This window comes from Temnothorax nylanderi, unplaced genomic scaffold (genome assembly GCF_030848795.1).
Source record: "Temnothorax nylanderi isolate EJ_2023f unplaced genomic scaffold, tnyl_v1.0 TNYL_tig0001_pilon, whole genome shotgun sequence".
NCBI classification, from domain to species: Eukaryota; Metazoa; Arthropoda; class Insecta; order Hymenoptera; family Formicidae; genus Temnothorax; species Temnothorax nylanderi.
In genome coordinates this window covers 3,514,027-3,536,312 of record NW_027249063.1, presented here as the reverse complement: position 1 = coordinate 3,536,312, position 22,286 = coordinate 3,514,027, and the positions used below count along the sequence as shown (strand labels likewise).

The 22,286-nt window shown below is 44.3% G+C and overlaps 1 protein-coding gene and 1 long non-coding RNA gene across 3 annotated transcripts in view; one reads left to right on the top strand and one right to left on the bottom strand.

Annotated features, from left to right (window-relative positions):
• Positions 1-22,286, top strand: part of LOC139780991 (homeobox protein caupolican) — a 60,310-nt gene that overhangs the window by 24,358 nt on the left and 13,666 nt on the right. For both annotated transcript variants that reach the window (XM_071719790.1, XM_071719868.1), the window contains exons 2-4: positions 5,868-6,260; positions 13,591-13,724; positions 20,227-20,585. In XM_071719790.1, coding sequence (XP_071575891.1) covers positions 5,868-6,260; positions 13,591-13,724; positions 20,227-20,585 — 886 coding nt within the window. The remainder of the gene's footprint in view (positions 1-5,867; positions 6,261-13,590; positions 13,725-20,226; positions 20,586-22,286) is intronic.
• LOC139781584 (uncharacterized) overlaps positions 16,866-22,286 on the bottom strand; it is a 238,758-nt gene continuing 233,337 nt past the window's right edge. The window contains exon 6 of the long non-coding RNA XR_011720609.1: positions 16,866-17,034. This is a non-coding gene — a long non-coding RNA (uncharacterized lncRNA). The remainder of the gene's footprint in view (positions 17,035-22,286) is intronic.

Genomic DNA, 22,286 nt, shown 5'->3' with positions numbered 1-22,286 from the left:
TATACTTTGTTATTACGCGCTGTTTATCTCGTATCACGCGGGATTTGGCAGCGGCATGAAAACACCGTCGCCCGATGATTGACGGAATCGGCAATTACGCCACAAATTCTCGCACGTACTTGCCGAACGGTCTCAGTTGTGTGTCTCGCCTTTACACGCACGTCGCGCGGAAACCGGTTGCCGGTTTAAAGGTGCACGTGTCTCATCCTCATAGGAACTCGGCCTCGTTTCGCGCGCGCGCGCGAATTCATCACTATCCTTTTTTCGCGAGTTTCGGAAGGGTCGACAGGACGGAAATCGGCGATCGAACCGAGTGAAGCGCGGTTCCTCTATAGAGAAACGTACGTGAGAAGACGATTGCTTGCTCTTATATTATATCGTGTAAAGAGAATAATTTTTTGTTTAAAATAACGGTAAATAATTAAATAATATTGTTTAGAGTCATTAGGAAAGAGAGAGATGAGGAAAAAAATCTGGTTCGTCATAATTTGCGAGACGCGCGAGCGACGTTTGACGTTCCCTCGGTCGATTTAATTCCAGTGGACTGGAGCAGCTCGTAAGAATTTCCCCCGGCGTCGATAAACGCTTCAACGAGCCGCGTAAAAATACCCCGAGTCGTCCGCGGTACTCGACGTTCGCGCCTTCTTAACGTCGAGTTACCGCCGCTTTAACAGAGTCTTTAACGCCTCAAATAGATCTCGCCGCCCTCCGACAGGCGTCCTCCTCCGCGCCCGGTGACGTTTTTAAAGCCATGCTCGCGGAACTCTCCTCTCGTTGTCTGTCGCGTCTCTTTCGGAGACGGACGTAATTAACGTGAAACTGCCGCGTCCGCGTTCGCACCCGTTTAATGCCCGCGACTTTCGTGACGACTCGCTCTCCGTCTGGCACATTGAGTTTACTAATTAACAATTCATCCGAATTTGTAAATCCTTTCATTATCCATCACCTGTCACATTAAGCATCGTATGATTAAACTCTCTAGATACGTTATATCAGAATTTTCTACATACTTCTCCAATTTAGTAGATTTGGAGTAACTTGATATATGTATAAGCTACGGTTACGACGGGAGATAGGAAAAGAGTAATTAATTGTGTCATGTCGCTCGAATAGACCGTTTTAAGTCCCTCGTTCTTTTTTGGGACGTTGACTTTTCGTAACTCTGTACATTCCCCGATGAGAAAAACAACCGAAATCGCGTGGCGATTCTGTTAAATTTTAATTGAAGATCTCTTCTGTCTGCACGTTGTAAAAGTATCGCCATGGTGGCTAATTTGTCGAGAGAGGAAGGGGCCCGGTAATGCCGTTGTCGTACAAGAGGTCCAAGGTGGAGAGGACGAAGGGAGAGTCAAGATTCTTGCCTGCTTTCGTGATGGTTGTGATTCCGGTGAAGAGAAAAAGATACATGGCGTGACACGAGGGAGAGAGAAAGAAAGAGAAGCTATACGGCCGCGGCGTGAGGAAGAAGTGGTCTCTGAGGAAAGGAAGGCGAGCAGAAAAGATAAGCCGCACAACTCAACCTTTCCTGTCGCCATCTTTTCAGTATAAACTGCATCCACGTAATTGATGGCTGCCAGCCCGTCGTAATAAATTTACGAACGTTCGTCTTTTAAGAACGTAACTGAAAATAATATGATTCGAGCCAACATTGTTTGGCGGGACATTTTGGTTGAAGGACGTAAGTCTAAAATCACTGATAAATTTCCTCTCAAATAAAGGAAAAAAGCAATTTTTTATTCACCATATTTTCGTAGCGTAATTCATTGATGATAGTTTAGGCAAGCGTTTAGTAGCCGGCTCGATGTTACGTGCTGATTATTTTTTCGTGAATGATGTCGATGACGCATGATTAACCCTAAGTACCCTATACAGTTTCACTCGGACAGATGTAATCCTGTTTATACAGGCCGATCGTAACGATACACATACAAGATCTGTTTCTTGGAGGACTTCGGCTTCTCGGGTTCATTCAGCCCCTTTCGTTCGCACGTGTAAGTGTCCGTGCGTGTTCATACAGTCGCACACAGTCCAAACCCGCAGTGATGAGATTTTTATACATTGAAGAAATATAGAAAGATTTAACGTGAGGAAAATATGTGAAGAAAATAAAATAATACAATTCCGTAAAGTTTCAATAAGCGTAGAAATTAATTAACAATTAAGGAAAAAGTTTGCGCGTAATATATTTTATCGTAAAGCTTTTCTCGGCACAGTATAAATGTAGTGGAATAAATACTATTGAAATCACTTTATCGATTATGTCACTCTGTCGCTACAAAGATCACTACTTAAGTTGTACATGATGAAAGTTGCAAACGAGAATGCTTTCTATCTGGATAAAGTGACGAATCTTGTCAATTTCGCAAGGTAGATTGGTGGACTATCTCTCGATTAATCATCTTGATAGGTGACATTGACTTATTATTCTTAAAAGATGCCGCTTATTTCAGGTATTTTTTTTTCTTTTGCGATAATGAAGATTATCGATCATGCGATAATAATAATTCAACGCGTCCATTCGTGTAGCCGATTTAAGCACGATTTAAATTAAAAGATGTTTAAGTTGAAAAAAAAGTATATTTATACTTTGCATTAAAAATATATATTTTATTGGCACTGTTGATGTGATCTCATTTCTGTTTCCAAATGTAATATATTTACGACAAAGTTTCTCTCTGTATGTTTTGGATCATCCGACATTAAAATTTGAGGAAAATTGAATGTATCAATGATTACTCGCTATTATTTATGAACTCTAGGAAACTTTGACGACATAACTTTCCACTCGTGAAATTAATGTTCAATCGCGGCTAACCGGAACAGCGTAATACGCATCGTTCAAGAAATCATGCCGATAATAATCGCCATTTTCCGGACAACGTCAAATAAGCGAACTTTCGCCACCCGTATCTTTTTTCATGAGTAGAAACCTACTTGAGAGCAGCGATACTATTATATAAACCACAAATATCAAGCAGTAAAGGAATCTAAGCATTCTTGTTGTCCAAGCCTTTTTCGCGAACGTCATTATACAAACCACTAATATCAAGCAATGAAAGAGTCCAAGCATTCTTGCTTTCCAAGCTTTTTTGCGGATATAACCAGTAGTGCGCTCACTTATTTATAAAATAAATTACGAACTTGGAATTATTTCTCTCCATCACTGTTAAATATTAGAGGATAAAATTTGAACCAATACCTTGAGTTGAATAATTAAATAAAATTTTGTCATGTTTAACTATCATGTGTGTTTAAATTTATCATTTTAACACAAAAAGTATCATTTTAACTCCATTTGTTTAGTTAAATTAACAACATATTAAGTAGGAGCAGTAGCGATGACCTATAAAATAACTGAAATTGAGAGAATTTGACACTCCAAATTTAACAGTGATGTGTTAGCGATTGTTAAAAAAAAAAGATAGTAGGTACACGAACCCGAAGAGAAAATTCTAACGATGCTCGTAACGAGGATTCGTCCAGAATCCGACACTGTTTTACTCGAGGGGTTGCCTCGCCAACGAGCGCGTCGCGAAACGATCGGCGACAAGGTGGAGCATGGAGCGCGAGAAGCGGAGGCGGGATAGGACCGTATCACGGCGACTCTTCCTGCTACCACGAGTTCCGAAGGGTTTTCGCGCCGGCGGCTGCCGCGGGGGTGAAAGTGGGGTCTTAAAAGGTTCCGGTGGGAAACCCAGCAGGGCGTGAATGGCTCCAGACACGCTGGAGGTGCCCGGAACGTTTCGTTAGAGGCGAGGAGAAAAAGAGCGGGACAGAGAGAGGGCCGGAGGAAGTCGGGGAGATTCCGAGCGCACATATACACGCGCGCACACGTGTCGCGTGTTATGCGTGAACGGGGACACACGTGCGCGCGCGCATAGCATGTCCTCCAAGTCCGCCGCCGCCGCCGCCACACCACCGTTACACCACCACCACCGTTATACCACCACGAAAGTGCGCGGGGTCTTTGTTCACGAAAGTTGGATTTACCTCGTTCTTTCGGTGCGGATCCCGCGATGCGACGCGCCGGTCCCTTCGCCCTTCTATTTTTGCAACGGCGACGCGCTCCTGTGATATTTCTTGTGAAAATACGCGAGCGTATTGACGCACGCTCACGGAAAATCGATGAGCACGAGATTGTAAACAGCGTGAGCCGGAAATGGCTCAATGTTACGGAAGCGACGCCTCGAATTTTCTCACGAAGATAGTTATGCAGATGGTTCATTGTAGATCGAGATAATTATGCAAATCATTGAAACCGCGTAATTCGAGGCATAAACAAGACAGCTGAATACTATCGGGCGTCTTTGTAAATACCTTATACGTTTCTCAAAACAAAAGATGATTTCACGCAATTGCCTAACGATCTATAATCTATAATCTATATTATCATGACGAAAAAAGCATCACGTATTAATGACTGAACTTCCTAATAAACAGGAAATCGAAGGGAATCGTCCCTATGGTATATTGCTCAACGACCGAGATACAGTTTCGTATTTTGTCGCGCGAGAAACGATGGAGGCTCCCATCGGTATATATAAAAACTTCGCCGCGCGAGTCGCCGTATTTTTGTAAGCGCGCCGACTATAAAATTGATAAGCGGCGCCGCGCGGGCTTTTAATAATTCACGAGAGAGGTGAAACGCTAAAACGCGAAGGAGAATCGTTTGCGGGAATAAAGTTCTCGTCGATCCTATTCATCACGCGCGCGCCGCGCGCCGCAACGCTCCGTAGGCGTTTTCGTGGGTGATTTCGACACGGTCTACGAATAGAAAGGTATATACGTACGAGGGAGAGAGAGTCGTTTTCCGGGCTCTCCTCTTTCTCTCTCTCTCTCTCTCTCTCTCTCTCTCTCTCTCTCTCTCTCTCTCTCTCTCTCTCTCTCTCTCTCTCTCTCTCTCTCTCTCTCTATCTATCTCTCTCTCTCTCTCTCCCGTGTGTAACGGAATGCGGGAGAGCTGTCGGAGAGAAGGCTTTATCAACGCAGATATACAACCCGGCTCGTCGCGGCGGCTCTCGAGCCTCCCGTCCCGTCCTCTCGAAATAACTCCGCGCCCTTGCCATATTAATTACCGGGATTCATTCCGGCCTCATTTACAATGGGCTAATTTAGCGTGAGGCAACCTCGGCGCGATCCCCTGCGCGCGAGCACGCACGCATGAGAGTGACGTCTTTCTGTTTATGTGAGCTTTACGAAGCTATTAATCGTGGGAGGGAATAATCGCTCACCGTTACGCGTCAAGATTGTTTCGATAAAACTAAATACGTCGTGAAATCTATATTTTATATTTTTTTCACGTAATATATTCTTATATCCTTGCAAAGATAAAGGCGATGGTTATCGAAAAAAAAACTAATCATCGTCAGAATTTTCGTACAAAGAAAAAGGAGTCGTAAAAACTCAGGTAGAACCTTCTTCTCGCCATCTACCGTGCCAAAAGAAGAGTACCGTTATCGATGTTTGTGAATATCGAATTTTGAGGTCGCCGAAGCGATGTAAGCTAGCTAAAAAAGCACCAAGACACACACTAGAAGAAAATAAATCTTCTGCGTTTCTATATCGTATGTACACATGTAGTACATATGTATGTCCTTATCATGACACGTCTGATGCATATGTGCTTACGAGCAGTCATTTTATGCGTTATTTATATGTATCTACGTTGAAAAATGAAGAGAATGTGAAATGAATCTGTGTGGGAGACGAAGTTTCCTACGACCGCACGAATATCGAAGTCATGTTCGAAACAAGTTGAAAAAGCTAATTTCTAATTTTACAAGGAAATATATGGAATCTCTGCATCGTACATGCGCGCAATTATACTATGTTAATGACGTACATTTTTCTTTTGTTTTTTTTTTCAGCTCCTGGTGAGCGGCGGGCAACCGACAACGGCGACGTCGCCGGCGATGTCAGGGGGTGCGTTGAGCCCGGGTGCCCTGTCGCCTTCGTCTACGGCGACAACGACGACGGGGGTCGGGCCCGCAGGTACCGGCGGTGCCACGACCCCCGTGGGTGGTGCCGCCACCGGGCCCGGTTGCTGCGAGAACGGTAGGCCCATGATGACGGATCCTGTAACAGGGCAAACGGTGTGCAGCTGCCAATACGACAACGCCGCGAGATTTGCGTTGGGCGCTTATCCTCGACTACCCACCGCGACTTCCTACTCCTCCTACCCCACGCCGACGCCCTCCACCACCGACCAGGGACCTTATCCCAGCATCGGCATGGATAGCTCTGCGTTCTACTCCCCACTGGTGAGTCCTTTTTCATTTTTGATATAACAATGTATCACATTAAAAATGTTAACAAACGATTTTATCTCTCAGGGTATACCACTTTTTAGACATTAAAACTGTCGCTGCAATTAATATTAATATATACAAGATATATAAAGCCTTATTACATAAACCAAGATTCAATTAAGATAATGTCGTTATGAACCTTTGGACTTTAATAAATTTTTTCGATGGTTTCGCAAGACTATTGAAAAAAAAAGTAGAATTTATCATTCCTATTGAATGTTAGGAAATTAGTTTTTATATTTTAAAGAGTCAAAGATCTTTTGACTTTTTTCGTATTTTTAAATTTGCTACAACATTAAAATCATATTACAAGTTTCTTGTCAGACCTACGAAAGATCATCCGGTACTTTGCAACATGTAACGCGGCCGTTGCCGGATGCAGATTGATCGATTCGTCGTACTAGGCGTGCCGGGCGATTATTGCTTCTCCAGTATTAACTTAAGACGGATTAGCACGTGGTGTTGCCGCGAATTAGCTTGGAATCCCGGTGACAGAACCCTCTCTCGGACGTCGGGATCGTACGGCTCCCCTCGATCGCCCCGCGCTCAGGAATTCGTGCGTCTTCGCAGGCTGGGTACCGGCTGCGTCGAATTATTCACGCGTCCCTTTCTCGAGAAGCGACTGATAATCTCGTTTAAGTTTCGATTCGCGGAAAGCGAACTCGCTCGTTACGTTCTCAAGGGGCTGCCGGTGACGAATTCGCGCGCATATGTCATCGGGAAATCCTCCTCGACCGACTGTGCGTTACTTCAATGTCTCGGTCCCAGAGAAGCCGGGGAATCGAGCAAAACGCGCGTTAAACCAGTTTCGCCGAATCTAAAATTCGCCACAGAATTTTATCTATAATTTCATTATGATGTAATGTCGAAAGTATTCCCTGGATCGGAATTACGTCTATAAAATTAATGGCGTTCTACTTTCAAGCAAAAATGGTGTTTTGTACATACATAGCAAATGTATGCAACAAGATAAACGATGACAGAAACACAATCTGACTGATTTTCCTCTTGTTATCCGTATTTTGCGACTGAAAAGACCGCAGAATGCATTACATTCACGCTGATAAGTACATTTGATGCCATCCCGGATTGGAAAAAAGTGTAGTAGTTAATTAAATTCGAATTTATCGGGCGATTATACTAATTGGATGCTTTTAGGCGGCATTGTCGATTAATATATTCTTCGCGCGGCTAACGAGCGAGACAAAAATAGAGTTGCTATGGAGAAGAAAATCTAGGAAAAAGAAATCGTTACGAGATAGCTAATAATGTAGTCGGAAATTGTTCCGTTTCACGCCGCGATTTGACGGCGCGAGAATTTATATCCGCTGCAATTCATCGCGTGTAATTTGTAGACGGGGCTTATCTCGAGTGAAATTCAGCGAATGTGCATTCGCCATCCAGGAGACACGTCTCATTCTTCATACGTTCAATTAGCAATGTAAATTTGCAGATGCAATTTTCTAAATCGCGTGTAAACGGCGATCTCGCATCGGCGCAACGCGGTTGGACTAACATATCATGCATTTACGAACTGTAGATGGAATCGTCATAATTCGGTAAAAAGGCAAAAAAAAGATGCCTCTGTCAAGGGAATGCTACTTTCACATGAAAGCGCAATTATCGTTAAAATTAACTTTTAATAACGGCATTATGTACGGTATAATCAATCTGTAACGGCAATTTCTGTAATGGCACGGGACGGCGTGCCATTGACGTGTGCCGTAAATGTGTCATTACCTTGTATAATCAGATAATACGTATAGCTATCTCTATCTCTACAGCGCATTTTCATTTTCACGAGTTGCGCGATATTTGTACGACTGAAAAAGCTATCGGCTTTTTGATGTTGCCGCGTAATCATCAGTGCATGCTCTGGTCAGATAAACGCTGATACCGACACAGACCCTTATCTGAACAGCAAAGCGCGAACAAATCATGCGATATGTCCTGAAATTTTGTATTCTTAAGAATTGTGTTGTATCGAATATCGATTTGATATACTTATTTTGCAAATTAACTTAGACTGCCGTATATCACAGCGCAGTCTATAATCTGCAATTTAACATGGATATCGGGATTTACTACTCATTAAAATTTGCCGTATCATTTCATTCAGCTTCACGTGATAATAATATCACGAGGTTAACATATTTAATTAAACATGCTTGGCAGATTGCATGTATACACGCTAGTTCATAAGTTCAATATTTTACACTGTTGAAAACAGAGGTCCTGTGTGTTAAAAAAAGTCCTTGTTAAAATTTTTGTGTAAAATAATCAACACATACGTGTGTAGATTTAACATATGCCTGCTATGTTAATTGAATTTTACAAATTCAAAATGTAAAATAATTAAAATAACTTAAAAAATATGTTAAAGTAACACAATTTGAACGTATTTATTAAATGTGTTAAAATTTACAGAAAAAGAATGTTGATTTTACTCTATAAAAGAAGTAGGAATAAAAATTTACAGAAATAGAGTGTTGATTTTATCTTACAATCTCAACTTCAACATAAAAGTTATGTTAATTGTACACATAATTAACTTCAAATTACGATCAGAATTACATTTCCTTTCTGTTGAAATATTTTAACATAATATCAGTGTTACCACTTAACACATCCATATTATGTTAAATTAACACAAAAATTTGAGTGGACCGTTTTGGACATGTGATTTATGTTATATTTAACACAAATTTTCCAACAGTGTACGGATCTATCATTAGATCTGAATATTTGTCGCGGAATTAGCTGAAAAACTGAGAGACTGTCGATAATATCGATTCGTAGTGACATAGGAATGTGTTACATAGTTCCATCTTAGAAAATTAATCAATTCAAATTAAAATAGCAAATGATTAACGTACATCTCTATTTTGAATTATACATCTCTTTTGACATATATATTGATATATCAAACACGGAAATGCCTTCGAAATGCCTTTTCTGAGGCGAGAGGCCGCCGCGTCGATGTTTCTCCTCCCTTTTTTTTATTCATAAATAAAATTCCTGCACAGAAATATATTCCGCATATGACATTCGCGAATCTCGCTTATCGTGCGGATGCGCTAAACGAGATCGTCTCCGTCAAACGAATTGGCGATGAAGGAAGGGAAGAGGCGGACACCGAAAGGATGGGGAAGTAGGGAGAGGAGAGTGCTCTCATCGCTCTCGCGAACGAGTTTATAGAATCAATACGCGGGATGCCATGAAACAGGGACGGGAGCCACGGGGGATACCGCGGCGGCGGGAGTGCGCGAACGCGAGAAAGGACGACGAGAGGAGGACGTAGCTGCGCGAGATAGGGGAGCAACGGTAGACGGGGAAACCTCTTCTCATCAGCCGACGGATTCGTCTTATTTCACGTAGCGACGGTCGGCGTAACGGATTCCGAGAGAGATTCGCTCTGGCGACATTTTCCTCGGGAATGCCGCCGCACACGGCGTCTCGCGCTTTGAATGATGTTTCTCTTTGTGTCTTCTCTTGATGTTTTGCGCTTTATTCAAATTGTCTGTGGTACAGAACAGTTGTATTTCAGACACTGTCACCTTAACACAGTGAGAATTTTTAATGTATCGTTAATACTGCGTGAGAGATTCTGCAAAGATAGATATCGGTAAATATTTCTGCAAACTGTCGAATAGTTGACTATATTTTTTTCGCGAAATAGAAATTTATCTTATCGAGAATGCGCATAATACCAATAACATAAAAGTAGCAAATTGAATACTTGTCGGTTTTTTTCTTGGTGCTCGTTTTGACGGAATATCAAGCCACCTGATTGATAATGAAAATGCTCGCTATTCTGCAGTATTAATAGGAGCGACAGCGTGATGCCAAACGTATGAAACTTGGATATTCATTGAACGGCGTTAGTATCAATAGGAATATTACGCGGTTGTGGAGAAGAAGCACGTATGTCTGCCGCAATACGAAAGTCGTAACGTTTCGATTCGCGATATCGTGTGTTATTTTACGGCCCATTGAAAAGCGTAACACGCGTAGCTTTCTTAATCGTAGATTGTTACGCTTTTATAATTGGCACTTAAACGCGGCTGGCGTGCAATATTGCCACGTGCAACGTGCGTTTAGTGCGCGTGTACATCCGCGAGTAATACATCGGAAATTGCGTGAAATTATTGCAGAATCCTTATATTTACGAATTTATCAATTTACGAATGCGATTTCGACTCATGATTTCTTCACCAGTTCGTAATTTTCAAATTCTCTCGTCGATCACCCTCGTCAGTTTCTATAAAAGATCGCGTACAAGAATGGAAAATTTTTGATAGCGTTCGCACAACATTGAAGAAGCATTGAAGTACTTGTACGTGTATTGAAGTACACTAGAGTATATAGATAATAACCGTTGTTGACAGTGTTGTTATGCGGCTATCATTCTGCACATATAGATAGTCGATCGCACCGGTGAGTTCCGTTGTAATTGAGACTGATGAGCCGAAAGACGAAGGGATCCTCCCTCGCGCGTATTGGTTTAATCCTGGCCATGCGAAACCCCAAGAATGCCATTTGTCGCGCGAGACGCGGCGGGACGCGCGTCATAGTTTTGCATCTTTATCGGCATAAATTGCAGTCCGGCCGGTCAATCGTTCGTGGAATTTCAACGCCGTGGCGTAATTTGGCGCACGCGACCATCACTGTCAGCAGTTGGGTGACGAACGATAGGACAGGGTGTAGTCCGGAATGCCATAAGCGTCCGACTGCTGAGAATTTTGAGTATTTTGACGATGGGTTGCATTGTCCTTTTTGTTCATATCGAGATGATATCGTCAATGAATGAACAATACCGACTATGTGACAATTAGTAAAATTTTCAGGAGAGACAAAAAACTGTGCCAAATGTGAAATATACAACTGTCTATGTACCTTCTTGAATGAACATTGAAACATCTGTAAATAATATATCTGGGACAAAAAATCTATAGAATGGGACTGCGGAACAATCAAAACCAAAAAGTGCATTTGCAGAAAAATGTCACATAGTATTGTTTATTCATAGACGATATCGTTTATCAAAAAAATGAAAGAGAAACGTTGAGTGAGAAGCTTGCCCTATTAAAAAAGTCGCTCCCGCTTTGCGTCGCGAGCGTTATGGTTCAAGCGACAAAGCATTCGAATATTAAGAGAAAAAATATTTCTTTAATGATTATATTATTATATAATCTCTTGAAGAAATTGTACAAAACAAATATATTTTAATGATATATTTTAATTACGTAACTAAAAGTGAAACAAAAACGTTTCTTATATTATATAAATAGCTACGGAAGATATAAATATGGTATATTTTATTTCATAATTTCCATGTTTTTTTATATTTTTCATCGTGCTCACTGTAACCGTTTGTTTTTCTTTTTCTTCGTTTGCGTTTCTTCCTTTGATCTTTTTCATCGGATAGTTAAGCAGGAAGCACGTGCTGCTGACGATGCAAATCGTCAGACCGATTCGACAGGCATTATAATATAATAAGAATTAGATTAGCATTGAATGAAGGGTGACGCGATGGATTGTCGAAAATGCCCTATAAGAATTCTATAAGACTCACAATGTACAAAGTTAACTTATTAAAAAAAGAAATATAAAACACAGAAAACGTTATTCATATCGTACGAATAAATATATGAATAAATATTACTTGAAAATTTTAAGCGACATCATTCTAAATTATATCTAGAAATTGCACCAATTGTTGTTCACAAGACAATCGACATGAAATCAATGCATAATTTTAAACAAATTACGTACATTTTTGTATCGAATAGAGTAGCACGCGGATAGAGAATAAAAAAGTATTTTGTCATAGAATATATACGGATCTGCACTTTTAAAGCACCCTGTATAGGAGACAATTATAGGCGCTATTGCATTAACTTGATGGACTGTGTCGAGCCTACAGCGACACAGGATATCAAGTTAGAGCCACCTCGCTGTCGCGCCCCCTAATGCGCCGCATACGTCGCAAGATTTGGGGCGCAACACGACGATTATTGCTACCTTAATACAGGCGTGCTCGTATAATCGGTTAAACTGGCGACCGGTGACCCTGTGTGACTGTGCACAGTCGTAACAATAGTCCAAAGCGTCGACGTCGGACCACCCGCAGTTCGCCATTAAAGCCGCTTCTGAAAAGAAGAGAAATAAAGACGAAGATACGCACACACACACACACACACACACACACACACACACACACACACACTAACACGTGTGCCCTGGACTCCCTGAAGAGGGAGACTCACGGCGAGGTGGGACTAAGGACCGAGAGCAAGGTGAAAGAAAGGCGAGAGGGAGAGCCAAGGACACCCGTTAGGGTCTTCGAAAATCGAAGGGGTAGGGGCGAGCGGAGAATTAAGAAGGTGAACGCCGACGACGATGAAGACACGGCGACGACGACGACGACGACGACGACGACGACGACGACGACGACTAGATGTAACACGAAACTCCGTGGCGCCAAAGAAACCACTCCTAAGCCGCTGCACTAATAATATCCCCCATTGTGCTACCATTAGCCGCGTAACGTGCCGCCACGTTCCCTCTCTTTTCTCACCTGCGCTCCTCTCTCTTTCTCGCGTTCTCTTTTCCACTCTTTCCTCTCATATCTCATGTCCTTTCCCCCAACTCTTCGCTCGCCCTGTACTGCATGCCTTCACAATGCATCGTGTGACAATATTATATACCGACTAACGTCTGTCCGCGATTATGTCTTAGGGGTACTTGGTTAAACCCCTCGGCCACCTTTCATTTGCCTCTTAATCCGTCGGGATGATCAGATGAGAGTAAAAGATGATTGAAAGATTTCTTTCAGAGACATTTATTCTGCTCGTATATAATCTCTTCAAAACTACAAACCGCACACCGTGTATTCAGATCAAATATTATACGAGTATTTATACGATCGCTATGACTTCTTGTGGCTTTCCAGTCTATCAGCGAAAATTGAGATGGATTGGATTGAACCTCTAAAGGATTTCTAGACAGGCTTGCGATAATCTCGCTCAGCATGCAGAACATAATCTGCAGCATTAACTATAATGGATCGGTATAGTTTCCTGAATCGCTCGTGTCACGCGAGGATCGATATCGCGCGCGCGCGCGATCGATATCGTGTCGTTTCTTTTTTTAATTTTAACGTCGCGATAGAAAGATATCATGTCGATAGCATGTTTACATTGTAGGAGAATTTATATGCGCGATGCAGCGACGTATACTCTAAATAAATTAGCGCTTATCATGCACTCTGCTCTTGCAGGGTAATCCGTACGGGCTGAAGGACGCGACGGGGATGGGCATGACGGCGGACATGGGTGCTGCCTGGGGCACGGCCGCCCTTCAACCTGCCGCCACGGGTTACTACCCTTACGATCCAACCCTGGCCGCCTACGGGTAAGTTTATCGCCAGGTTTCATGGTCTCTCGGCTCCATTAGATTAAACTACTACCGAAAGAGAGAGGAAGAGAGAGAGAGAGAGAGAGAGAGAGAGAAGAGAGCGCCGAGCTCCCCTCTCACCCCTGTCCTGTTTCCTCCGCGCGCCGCCATTAAAACAAGAGTCACGATTCCGTCGTACTTGCCACGTATATTCCGTTGGAAACGTTTCTGCGCGACGGCGGTTATCGTTATCGCGAATCCGTAATATCTCCCCCTTGGTCGTGCACTTGGAGAAGCACACCGTTTGTGGTGTATGGACCGTTAAAATCGCGCTAGTCGTATCGGCGAGATGAGAGCCGCAGCGCTGTTCGATAGAGACTGTAGCCGGCGTAGAGTAACTTTTACGTTAGTACGATGTATGACGCGCCAGATATTCATCCGACTTAAACGTCCATCTTTAATCTCGTTTAATCGCGAAGATAAACAGATATAGCTGGCCTGCACAAATTGATCGAGTGTACCTACATTAATACGGTAGCGTCTGACATAATCGTCATCGATCGGCGTGACATTCGGCCGAAGTAGTTGCCGCGATTTCCGAATTCTGTCGAACTCGAAGGGGTTGAAGGTACCGGGCGTTCGAGTTAGGCCAAACACGACGGACGGCTACAAAATGGCTGTAGGCAGCCGAGTGGGCGTATATAATGGAGGCTTCCAGGTTGGACGTGTGTACATACGTACACACTAGCGTACACGCGTACACATATACACAGCTACATATATCGCCACATCGCGAGCGTAGGGAGAGGAGCAGTAGGTCTCTCTCCGTAGGAGAGCGAGTGAGTGAGTGAGTTTATTGATTGGCTTCCTCCCCGGGGTTGGCTCGCTCGTTCGCCAGGCCTCTCTCTGCTTTACTCACCACTCTACTCTCGGGCTCCGCGTGCTTTCTCTCTCGCTCTATCCCCGTCTGTATCTCTTTCCCTCCTTGGCTCTAAATCCCTCTCTATCTCTCCCTCTCTTCTTCCCGCCCGTTCCTCCCGCACTCCCTCGCGTACTCGTCTACTCCCTTTCGACTACTTCCTCGGCCACCTCCGTATCCTCCGAACGAGTCGGCTCCCACAGGTGCTTTACTTGCTTCGCTTAGCAACCCTCGTGTCCGCCTGGCGAACACACACACATACACACACGTACACGTACGTTCATGCTCGACGTTCAGGAATAGGCAACCGCGCTGTGACTCACGCAACGGGAGACTTCTCCCTTTCTCTTCCCGAGCCACCCCTTCGGGGTGGTTGTATAGTCTGCATGTGCTCGGCGGCGGCGGTGGCGGTGGCGGTGGCGGCGCCTACCAGAGAAACTCCGACGGTAGGCATTGTTTATCGTGGAATTCAGCGCCCTTACTGCTTCGCTCTCTCACCACCTCTCCTGGACAAGCCTCTATTAATTTACTTGCTTAATAATACGACGGCCGCTCTCTCGCTCGCTTCTCCCTCATCTCCGCCCCGGTCGCTCTCTTCCCTTAACAGGTTACTACGTGCCCCCGTCACTTTCGACACCGTCGGGCTGCTATTGTTTTAGGCAGCGTTGAAAGTTGCGGATTGCGCTGCATGATACAAGAAGGGGGTATCCCGCGCGAGGCCCGAGGGTGTAAATTGAAGCGGCTCGATTGAAACGCTCCGACGCGAACGCTCTGATTACAGGAAATGAGAAATATGTCGTTTACTGGCTCCGCGAAAGGGTTCCTTTGGGGACACTTTGATTCCGGAGTGTCTCTTTTTTTCTGTTGTCTTCGCGTAAATTGATTGATTCCTCCGTTTTCCTTCATTCGCGCCATTGCACAATCTCGCGAATCTTATACTGCTTTGTTATTTGTTACTGAATGATAGATGAGTATGTCTGCTTGCTCTTTGTGCGATAAAACAATATCGTAATTTAAATTGTTATTAAATGTAAATTTAAATATCAAAGACAATTGTCGTGTAGCTTTGAATAACGCGAAACGTTAACATAATATACATAATATAAGAAATATGTATTATATGGAATAAAATTTCTTTTCTTTCTATATATTTAGATCATTATACAGGAAATCTTGCATATTTCACGAAGCTCTATAATTGTACTGCCGCTCTTTTTAGCCATTAAAAGATAGGATACAGTGTCAGCGAATCCTGCAATGATACTATCTTAATTTTAACCCGATCGGGAGATACCGCTTTTTACTATCAACGATCACTTATAGACATTGCGTTGGGATCATAGAAACGCGCGGTCTTTTTCTCTTTGATGATTACCTTTGATTTCCCGTAACCGGTTACTTATTCGCGTTCCTTTCTATCTATCTCTTTTCTATCATCTGGAGCTGCCTGAAACGGTATCTAATACTAGAAAAATCGCTCGACATGTCGGCGTATAGAGCACGTACGCGAGAACGTGCGCGTTTTATTGACCGACAAGGTAAAAAATTTTTCCACCGAGATTCTCTCGCTCCGTGTTACAATTCGTTTAAAACAAAAATCGAGCATCGAGGTTACTCGCATATAGTACAGTTCCATAATTTCTCTGATTATCGAACTGGTTGCTATACTCTCTGTCACTGTCTATCCCGTCTTGTCCTAATGTGTAAGGAAAAGGCTGCAAAGTTGATGATTAGACATATCGGTCTATCGTAGGACGCAGCGATTGCGCGAGTACAGGGGGCGGATCTTGTCGATAGCAGTACGGAGCAAACGCAGCCGTAAGCTATACGCGATTGCACAGAAGAGAGGGTGTATGTGTGCGAGAGCGAGAGTGAGAGCGAGAGCGAGAGAGCGAGAGAGAGAAAGAGAGAGAGAGATGTAGTAGATTGGCTGGGTGGAAACGTTTGCACATCCGAACCCGGGCGTAACTATTGAAGCTACCTATATATATATATATATATATATATATATATATATATATATATACATATATATACATATATATATATATATACACACACACACACACACACATATATACATATACACACGGTTATATCAGGCTGGAGGACGTAATTACGCGCGTTCTGCCAATATTGGTTAACCTTTCGAGGTTGACGCTACCATATGCAAAGCCTCTAATGAGTCGCTCGAGTGCTGCCAGTGTCTAGCATTACGCGCTCCTCTATGCACCCTTTCGCATCGTTATTATCCCCCTTAGAGAAGGAATTCCTACCGTTTCGATCCTATTTCGACCTCCACCTCCCCCTGAGTCTGCCGACAATTTCGTCTCGCATATGTGATACGCCTCTCTCCGTCCTTTCACTGCCACAAACGGTGCACCTTCTAAATTGACGTTGATCTCCAATCTACGCAGAAATACAGCGTTGTGATAACTGAGAGTTCATTTTGTTATTGCGCGAAATCCATTTGCCGAATCCAATATCGCATAACGTCAACATTTGATTATCAGCCTTTTGACGAGCGATTGACTGACAATAAGAAATATATTCGTTCCTATTTGTTACCGTTAGCGTCGGATTAAAGATATTTTTAAATTGTCGAGGATATTTTTAAATAAGTCACTCAAAATGCCAGTTCGGATTAACTATTGAAATGCACACGTACATCGAGGTACATTTGATATTTGTATGTTTATTGATCACACGTTAAAAATCTACGTTGTGCTCTTGAAGGACGCGCGTCGCACGATTTTACTTTAGCATCGACAAAGAGACGATAAGAGCGTGTCGGAGAATTTTATGATAGCAGATAGCGCCATTCACTCGCAATCTACTAGTCCATGATCTCTCGCATTATGAGCACAACGCTTAGATCTTTATACATCCGGCTTCGTGTTTACAATCCTTCAGAATATGTAAACTTCATGTTTATAAAAACTTAAGCACGCTTATTACGCATACTTGCCATTTCCATTTCAAGTAATATGTGTCACGAAATCGCGATGCTCGCAAGGCGCAACGTAAACATCTTTCTTCTTTTCTATCTTATTGGACCTCTGCTTGCGCCTCTTTAATTCACAACAAAACTTGACTCGTATCACATCAATGTTTCCGTATCATCGTGAGCATCGCGACTCGCGAATAACGGCAGGATTTTTTCTCGAACCAGCCGCGTTGAGATATGCTGCAAGGAGGAAGGAAGGTTGGACTGGTCGTTGCGCATTCGCCAAGTTTTTACTTTGCTTCCATTCGTCGTCGCATCTGCATCGTCGCATATACAAGACGCGATCGCATCCGAGCGATTCTCTCCCGGCACGCAACGGTACACTTAGTATGTAAATGCCGATGCGGACTCGTTGTGTATGTAGATAATTGCGCGGCGCAGCGCCGACGCGGCCCCGGCATGTGGGAGGCAGTCGAAATTGCGCATATTAACGAAGGGGGCGAACTTTGATTATATCTGCAAGCTCTTGTATCGTCCGCTGTCGATTTCTGACGAGTCCCCGTTTCGAAACGCGGACTGTTATCTTCCTCCGCGAATTTATTAACTTTCTCTCCTTTTTAACATTGTTCAATCGTACCGGCATGGACAACTGTTATATGATGCTTCGTAACGCTGATAATTCAAAAAAATATTAGAGAGCCTTTTCTCTGTCCTGCTTCGTGAAAGAAAAATATATCCGCAATAGAATAAACAATTTTCCACCGTAATACGGTGCGTTTTATTGTTTCGTCTTTCGCGAATGCCGCCATATGGTCGCAACTGCTTCAACGGCGAACGCGGAAGCCTATCGAAATCGATAGGAGTCCTTCGAGGACATGGCCGCTTTCTTGCGGTAGCAGCAGGAGAAACGCGGCCTGAGGAGAGCGGAGAAAAAAAGGAGAAAGAAAAGAAAGAAACGTGGAAGGTGGAAGTCGAGGAGAGGCTCGTTTTACTGGCGACGTATCCCGGCGGCCGCCTTTCCCTTGTACGAGGGAGTTTAATAGAGGGTGAAACGTCCTCCACCTTCTTCGAGTCAGCCTCCTGCGGATTGCCGTTTCTATCCCCATCGATGCGGTCATCTCGGTAATCTCGGATGCGGATCGCAGTGGTAATCGGAGGGTAGTATGGGGGAGGGGGTTGCGCAGCCTTGTGCTCATTGAGTGAAAGCGGGAACCTAATAATTCGCCGTTCGTTCGATTTACCACGATTTCCGCTTTTCTCTTTCTCGCTCTTCGACTTCCTTCCCGCGTGTGTCAAAACGATTTCTCCAATCCGACCGCCGCGCCGCCCGTCGCGCGCTCGTCTAATTCGATTACATAAAGTGGAAATGGAGACCTGACAACGAGGTTATTTTTAACAGCGTTCTCAATCGCCACAACAAAAATAAAGGGTCTGCGATTGACGATTATTTCTATACGCAACGTCAGGGAAAATCGCCGCATCGTAAATCGAGTAACACGGGTTGATCGTCATTTATCTAGAGTATTTGCTTAAATCTCTATTATTTTTCACATTTGTAAAATTCTCATAAATCATTAGGAAAGTTATTACGAAAATTTATCGATTATCAATATCTTTCAATTGTCGTTTGCCACTCGACGTCGATACTACGAAATTTTTATTTATCCCTAGCCTGACGAGCAACAGCAGCAGGTATCTCGTCAGGATGCGTTCCGCTCGAGGCAAAACATTGTTACTAACCACCACCATCGCCGCTATCGTGAACCACCGATGGATCGTCGATAGGTATTTTAGTATATAACAGTACCCACCTATAACATACTCGCACATCGGGTTCTTCGTAAGGGAGAACGGGGAGGAATGGAAGAGAGAGGCGAGAGGAGTAGACGAGACTGAGCGACCGAGCGAGAGGGGATCGATCGAATCGCCATTACGGCGAGTGAGTGCCGGGGGTGCACGATGGAATCACGCCGCCGCTGGGGGTTTATTCCCCGTATATATTTGCCGGAGTATCACCCTCGACCCAGTAGGATGCCGCCCCCCCTATCCCAGGGGAGTTTAATGTTCAGCAAGGTGGAGAGAAAGAGAAAGGGAGGGAGAGGTGGAGGGAAAGAGAGAGAAAGAGAAATAATGCGAGAAAGAAAGAGAAAGAGGCACGGATCTAGGAAAGCCGAGGGCTCGTGCAGAGCACTTCGGACTTGCCAAAATCTGCGGGGAATTCGCACCCTCGACACGATACCACTTCTCGAGTGGAGTGGCCCGTTTCGACAAATATGGAACAATAGTTACCTTCTGGCAGGCGAACCTTGCTTAGCGGCGATTACTCAATCGTTAATAATGCATTTGACATTTATTAGCGAGATGCGACTACTAATCTTGGTGTAATTTACAAAAAAAATAGATGTGTGTTAGATTGTAATATTTATATACACACACATGTATTAATTAATTAGCGGTCAACTGATAATGGAAATAAAGTGACGTGCAAAAATATCTTCTACAGTATTCTGAGCTCTTTATCGGTTTCTTTCATATCGCACTTCCTGTTTACAAGCTGCTGCTTACTCAAGTGTAACGGAATTTTTAAAGAATCTCTCTCTCTCTCTCTCAGAAGACGTCTCATTGTAAGCTGTCTTTTTCGTTGTCTTTTTCAGGTATGGCGCTGGGTACGACCTGGCCGCGCGGCGGAAGAATGCCACGAGGGAGTCGACGGCAACCTTGAAGGCTTGGCTGAACGAACACAAGAAGAACCCGTATCCGACGAAAGGCGAGAAGATTATGCTAGCTATCATCACAAAGATGACGCTGACCCAAGTCTCAACTTGGTTCGCGAACGCGCGGAGACGTCTCAAAAAGGAGAACAAGATGACCTGGGAACCGAAGAACAAGACGGACGACGATGACGACGCGGTGCTCACCGATTCTGAGGATAATAAGGAAAAGGACGATCTCGCGTCGGACAACAGGAGCGACCGGGTCGGCGAAGAGGCGAGGCGGGGCCTCGACGATACCGGTAAGCCTTTTTTCCTTTCCACGCATGATATCCGTTGCCCGACAGCGAGTCAGAATTCATTATTCAGTGAGACGCTGCCTCCAGATACGAGCCGTCACGTTTTCACGTCGCTATATCTGCGAGAACGATTTAGAAAATTGCTCGTAGTCGCGGGGCGTGCTGACGTTAACACGCGAAATCTTAGTTTGCGCCGCTAACAGGACTGCGAAGTACGAAGTGAAATGAAACGAGAGGCGTGTCTGCTAACGTCGCTGCAGAAAAAAATGCTGGGAGAGTAATAATAATATTCAAAACGGCTAGCCAGCAGCGTCTGCTTCGAGAGACAGTCTTCGAGAGAGAAAGAGAGGAATTGCGGCGGCGCAGTATAATATTCGCAGTATAATTCGTCGTTGGTGCTATGAGAGAATTTCTATTGTTAGAAACGTCCGATTATTATCAATATTACGAGAAGCTCCGTCGGCCGGAGCTGGAATCGTTTCTCGAAGGTAGGTCCGGCGCGAGCAAGGCGAGCCGATCTCTTTGACTTCGGAATGTCGATGGCGTGTTTTCCTCGCGTGACTAGTTTCCCCGATATCGAATACCTATCAGCTGGCGTTTCTCGTATTGCTCAAGTATGTATTTCGCTCACAATGAGTCCGGACTTACGACTTCAATACAGGCGGTCGTCAGTTGTTTCTAAAGATTGCCTGAATCTTTTCGAAAAAAAATTCTCATGTACCGTTCCTGGATACCTTCCAAATATATCTTCGCTCCGTGCTTCGACCGAGAGAGAGATCGATGATAGGGCCTTTTAGCCTTGTCGCCCGCGTACCTGTCGTTCCTCGAGAGCTTCTGTGGGTCGCCCATCAACCGTGAATTTTTACGGCCGACGATTCCAAAATACGCGGCTGCAGATTTCGGTTCGTTTCGACGCTCGATTCACCGCAAGCACCGTCGCACATGCTCATTAAAGACCCGAATGCCACGACTCGTTTCCCAAATAGTGATTCGGATATCGAAGATATTCGTATCCCGAGGACGATTCGCTCGTCGAGGCGCATTTCTTCGCGCGGCGACGACCGGAAACGGCGAGTTAGAAATTCGCGGCGAAACGGAGCACGCGGTGCGGATCGGAGCGGATTCTACATCACGGGGGCGGACATAATGGTTCACATGTGGGTAAACACAGTGACGGGTTGCGGGTTGCCGCGCGAAGAGATTAATGGCCCTCGGTTTGGTCCCCCGGTGAATCGGGCCGACGCCGTTGGTATTGGTACTGGGCACCCCGGGCTCGACCGGGCTGCTTGCCCGTGTGCTTGCCGCGGACGTGTAGGTGTATATACGGCGCGCGAGGAGCACAGATCTGTGAGAGGAGCACGTAATTGTATGCGTGCGCGCGTGCAAGAGGGAGAGGGTGTCCGGACTGAGTAGCCATCCGTAGAACCATATCCACTCCGTGCTACGGAGTCTATGTATATATATACATGTATATATGTGTATATGTATGTATATCTATATATCTCTATATATATATGTATTTACATATATATATACATACACACACATATACATATACATATACACACATACATTGTGAATGTACATATATACATACACACGCGGGAGAACGCTGGTTCGAGGTACGGTGATGTATCGGCGCCCGCGGCGAGACGAATGGTACAGACCCTCCTATGGCCACCATTACCCCACCGCACATTGGCC